At 37.5% G+C, this 5510-nt stretch overlaps 1 protein-coding gene across 1 annotated transcript; it reads right to left on the bottom strand.

Annotated features, from left to right (window-relative positions):
* Positions 1 to 1405: 1405 nt before the first annotated feature.
* Positions 1406 to 3102, bottom strand: LOC113698969 (uncharacterized). The gene has a single exon (XM_027218965.2). The coding sequence runs from the start codon at positions 2974 to 2976 to the stop codon at positions 1741 to 1743; it is 1236 nt and encodes a 411-aa protein (XP_027074766.1). The 5' UTR covers positions 2977 to 3102; the 3' UTR covers positions 1406 to 1740.
* Between the last annotated feature and the right edge of the window lie 2408 nt (positions 3103 to 5510).

The raw sequence follows: 5510 nt of genomic DNA, 5'->3' as shown, positions 1-5510 counted from the left end.
CACCCTGATTAAATGGCCTAAATACACCACAGGTAAAAATCCAGAAAAAAAAATTGAAATTATAAGCCAATTTTGGGTTTGCTTGCAACAACAACAACAACCCACCAATTAGCAGCCAAACTTACTCAAAAACACCCAAAGGTCTACAAAACGATCCTCAAGTTTCATTTTACAACATTTTGTCAATTAAATTTTGACTTCAAAAATCTAATTTTGGTGCAAGAAGAGATATGGTACACACAGTTGATCAAATAAAACTAAAAAAAAAGTGACAAAATTGAAAAGATCCTGGCATTGGGACTCCAAGTCATCGCTTAAAAATAATTTGATTCTACAGAACAGTGGAAGCGAGAAGATGGAAAATAAGAGAGAAAGAAGGAGAATGGTGGTTATAGATGGTAACTCAGCAAGCAGAAGAAAAGAAGGGGAGCTGACAAAGTAGGAAAACCTGGTGGCACTGGACATGTCACTCAAGTGGCACTTCTTGGCATATATGTCATTGTTAGGTTACTAGTGGCTTGGGATTAAAAGACTTAATAGCATATCAATCACGTTGCAAGTAAAATTAACTTCATCCATCTAAAAGGAGGTTTTTCAATACAAATCTGGAAACCATGGGGGAGAATGATGGATATATCTTTGAAGAGGTCAGTGCCATTAACCAGTGATACTTAACACTCCAAATAAGTAGATTATGCTAGAAGAAGTGCCAGGAGAACAATTAGTGCAACCATACTTTGATTCAAAATGGACTCTAGGTTTCCAGTGGAGAAATTGAGCAAATATCTTGACTAGGGCGCTAACCTGTCACAAACCGTCAAAAGTTCTTGGGGAGGATAATGAAAAGCTGAATGCCTGCATTGACACTGTGAGTAAACACTTAGAAAGAATGTTGCAAAAGGGCATAGATGCCTTAATGGTTCACATAGTTTGCTCTTTCTTTCTAGTTTCTATATCACATACCAAGCGATATAGAGTTAAAAAATTTTCAGATATTTGTCATAAGCACAAATAACAGGGATAGAGAATATAGGAATTGGGAGGTGATTACTAGATCTAAATCTTAAAAATGGCTTCCGCATGGTTATAGTTGCTTCTTCTAGAGTTGCACTCGTCAGTGCTTCAAGTCATAGATTATGGGTTACAGAAAGGATCGACGCCAAACATGGAACGCGTGTTAATTGCTACTAAGTTCTCTCTTAGAAAAATGGAAAATGGTACTAGCAGATTATTGTTGAGTCGGCCTTTGAAGCAAAAGCTTAAAAGAAGTTTTTATCAGCTACTATTAATTCCTTACCATCTCTATATGCCCACTTAATCATCAGGAAAAGGTAACCAATATCACAAAGCACATCATCAATATAAACCAATGTAGATGCATCTTGTTTTGCATACCAACAAGCAATTAACATCACATTTAAAGTCAATTACCATAGGAATCCAACTGCAACACTAAACAAAATACGAAAAAGCAAACATCCTAATTCAGCACATAAATACTGAAGCATCCAAATCATCCCAGTTTCAAAATCATTAACATTCAAAATATAACCTAAAAATGGCAAAGTACAGGAAACCATAATTTGCTAATTACCGACCCTAAAACCATAAAAGTGCTAAAGATATATTCAACACCATAATGCTGTGCTGCCTTTTGCCACTACATTAATCATCACCAAACCCCACTAATGCAACTAACCTTTTCAGCATTCTTCCAACAACTCAATATCAACCCCCCGATCATTTCAAGCCCTCCAAGACCAGCTTACTCTGCTCAGCCATCAACTCTGATCTCCTAGCCAACAACTCAATCTCCTTGACTTTCAACTCCCTCCACTTCTCCTCCAATTCAGCTCTCTTCTTTGCATCCTTAATCAAATGTGCCCTCTTAAGAACCCACTCCTCAATCCTCAAACTGTCAGTAGGACCAAAACTGTCATTCTTCAACCCCTCCACCACATTCTTCTCACCCACCAAATCCTTCACTTCCTTCAGCTTCTCCTCCACCTCATCAACTTTAGGCGTCATACCCACCACTGCGCTTCTACTCCGGCTCTTCCTCACTGCAGTCCCATTAGCCTTAGTACTCTCAACATTCTCCTCCCCATCACCATTCTTCTCTTTGCCCCACACCTTTTTCGAAAATTCATAAGCTTTTTGCTCGTGGGGCTTCGAAAAGGTGAGTTCTTTATTACCCTTCTTCTCTCTTTCAGCATTGTTTTCATACTTCTTCTTCAGCCTCCTGATCTTATCCTGCAACTGAGTCTTGCTAACATCGATATGGATATTTTTCTTAATAAATTCAAGGAAAGCATTCAAATCATTAATCGGGTCAGCCTTTTTCTTGGCCGAATAATCGAGCATTCCCTTGAGGATAGCAATCTCATCATCCTCGCTCCACAGCCTTTGAAACAACCTCCTCGAATCATCATTAGAATTCCCTTTTCTCTCCGAACTTTCAGCCTCCGCTTCGGGTTTTTTCTTCGACCTCTTTGCATCCTTCCCCTCATCACTCCCCGCTGCTGACGCCGTCCGTTTTGCTCCGGCGCCGGTGGTTGACTTCGCCGGGGAAGTGGGACCCAGCGCGTTGGGCTTGGATCTGGGCTTTTTTGCAGTAGTTGTAGTTTTCTGCGGGCCATCCATGGGTTTTGAGGCAATGGGTTTGATACTCGGGTCGGGTTTCTCGGAAGGGGTTTCGGTGTCGGAGTCGGTATCGGATCCGGACTCCTCATCTTCAGATTCGTCAGATGAAGAGGCTGCAGCAGCGGCAGATGTCGGTTGGGTTTTCGGTGTTGCGGATTCGGGCTTCTTGGTAGCCGGAGCGGGAGGGGAGGCGGTCTTTTTCTGGGAAGGTTCGTTCTCGGGTTGGGATTCTGATTCCTCCGACGAGCCTTCCTCTTCTTCCTCGCCGGATTCTTCCTCTTCTTCGGATTCTACTGGTGGATCAGGTTTTGCGGTTTCACGGGGCTTGGCCATTTTCTGCGAGAGAGAAAAATTGACAGAAGGGTTTTGGCAGAAGTCAATCTTCTGTGAATGATTAGGGAAGAGTCGTGGACGCAGGGGAGAGAATAGTTGACCTTTGGGACATGGAAGTGGGAGAGGGTATAGTTGTCATTTTGTTGAAAGGATGGGGCAGTTTTGCTACATCATCTGTGAGCAGTGACGGTTGTTGGAGTCCATCCATGATAACCAATGGATGGTTGGGATCATTTGGGATGGGTGGATCAAGGCATTCAAAATTTTGAAATAAACGGTACAGATGGTAATATACTAGGATCGGTCCGGTTTGATATAATTGGAGGCGCAAGCGTACGTAGAAACCAGCCGAAGAGAGCTCAGATTGATCTCAGTCATTCATTTGAAATTCAAATGAGCTGGGATTGATCTTGACTGTTCATTCAAAGTTCTGTTTGTTAAAAATAGATTAAATCGAAGTCTTCTCGGTTGTTGTATTGATAAACGATACCAACTGCCCAATCCCAACTAAGACATATCCCTTCGTGAGACGAGAATCCATGCTTGTAGATTATTTAAAAAGTAAAATCTTTTAAAACATTTTTCATATTTCGTCCTTGAAATTAAGATTTTGATAATAAAATTAGTCCAATTAGAAAAGTAACATTTAAAAAGTACCTTAAGAAGAGGATAAAACTTTTATTCTATAAATATTCCTTATGCATGTATATAAGTCGTATTAGTATAAGAATAAAAATAATTAAAAATTAAAAACAATTAATATACACATTTAACCACTCAAAAAGTTCATATTTAATAAATTAGACAACATAAATAAGCAAAAAAAATTACACTAATGATTACAAGATTCATCAAAACAGATTAGTCATCTCTTTTAACATAATGTTTATTATGATTCTTGTGATTTTGAATAGAAATATTTTCGAATTTTACCTTTCTTTTCCCTCCTTTCTCCCTTATTTCCATGAAATTACTTTACAATTGTCTCCTTTATTTCCAAGAAATTACTTTACAATTGTCACAGTTTTAAGAGTTTCAAAGAAAATTGAAAGGAAGGAAAAGAAAGACAAAATTTGAAAATTTTTCTATTCGAAATAATGAGAATCATAACAAACATCACGTTAAAAAACATGGCTAGTTTTTTTGCTAAATCTTATAATCATTGGTGTAGTTTTATTGCTTATTTATGTTATCTAATTTATTAAATGTGAATTTTGTGAATGGTTAAATATGTGTATTAATTGTTTCTAACTTTTAATTATTTTTATTCTTTTACTAATACGACTTATATACATGTATAAGGGGTATTTTTGAAATAAAAATTTCATCTCTTTTTTTAAAATACTTTTTTAATATTACTTTTTCTAATTGGACTAACTTTGTTATCAAAACCTTAACCTCAAGAGAGGTTTGTATAATTTTACAAATTTCAGGAGAGGCGAGTGAAATTGTCAGAAACCACTGGGAAGGTTTCTAAATTTATCCCTTTTGAAAAGTTTATACTAATCGTCCTTCACATATCACTGATGTAAAATTTTAGTTACTTAGAATGAAAATGAGTAATTTGAGTCCCTAATAAATAAATAAAAAATGATCAATTTTGGTCCCCAATCACTTCTCCATTGAATTTTTGCAAGAATTAGTCATGTGCACATCATGTGACCAACTTTTAAAGGGTAAAAATGGCATATCACTCTAATGTTGACCAAAATGTAAGAGATCAATCACTATTCTTCTTTCATCTCCTCCAATTCTTCAATCTTCTAAACCTTATCACCACCACCACCACTACCACTGTGGTAATTGAAACTCTATCATGAATTACTTGCACCATGGCAACAGCAAAGGGTGCAATCCCAATATTCTGATGATTAGAGTACTAAAATTCCTTAGATTCACTTCTAAGCTTCAAACTGGTGCCTTAACCGGCAAGCCCATGAATTACCTGCACCATGGCAACAGCAAAGAGTGCAATCCCAATATTCTAATGATTAGAGTACTAAAATTCCTTAGATTCACTTCTAAGCTTCAAACTGGTGCCTTAACCGGCAAGCCCAATCACATGGGCAGATAACTGGCGAAAAATATGAAGACAAAACTAGACGGGGTCTGTCGAAGGAAATGTTCTCAAGCACCTTGCTATGATGATACCCAGAGGAAATAATAGTTCAGGATTCCATGAATCTACAACAAAGATTACCAACTTTAGTTGATATCTAAGGCATAAACTAATACTTTAGGACAATAATTAATGTTAAAAAGTTGGGAAAATTACCAATTTTGTCCCCAAACTTTTTCACTAAACCCGTTTTGGTCCCTAAAAGTTTTGTCGCATGAATTAAATCCTTCAAATAAAATTCTTGTGCCAACTAAGGACCTATACAGTGTCATCACCCGAAACATGTGCTTTTGTACCTAGACCACCGGCAAGGTAGGGCATTTTTAGAAGTAGAAAATACGATTTTAACAAAAAAAATAAGATATCAACCATTTTGAGACCAATTTGGAGCAAAAAGAGCTACGGGGGAATAAAG

This window comes from Coffea arabica, chromosome 7c, assembly GCF_036785885.1.
Source record: "Coffea arabica cultivar ET-39 chromosome 7c, Coffea Arabica ET-39 HiFi, whole genome shotgun sequence".
Lineage (NCBI taxonomy): Eukaryota > Viridiplantae > Streptophyta > Magnoliopsida > Gentianales > Rubiaceae > Coffea > Coffea arabica.
The sequence above is the reverse complement of the archived record's forward strand: the minus strand, read 5'-3'. Positions and strand labels throughout refer to the sequence as shown.

Bases quoted from the DNA above. Each gene is read 5' to 3' on its own strand.
- LOC113698969 (XM_027218965.2), bottom strand. From the start codon at position 2,976: ATGGCCAAGCCCCGTGAAACCGCAAAACCTGATCCACCAGTAGAATCC.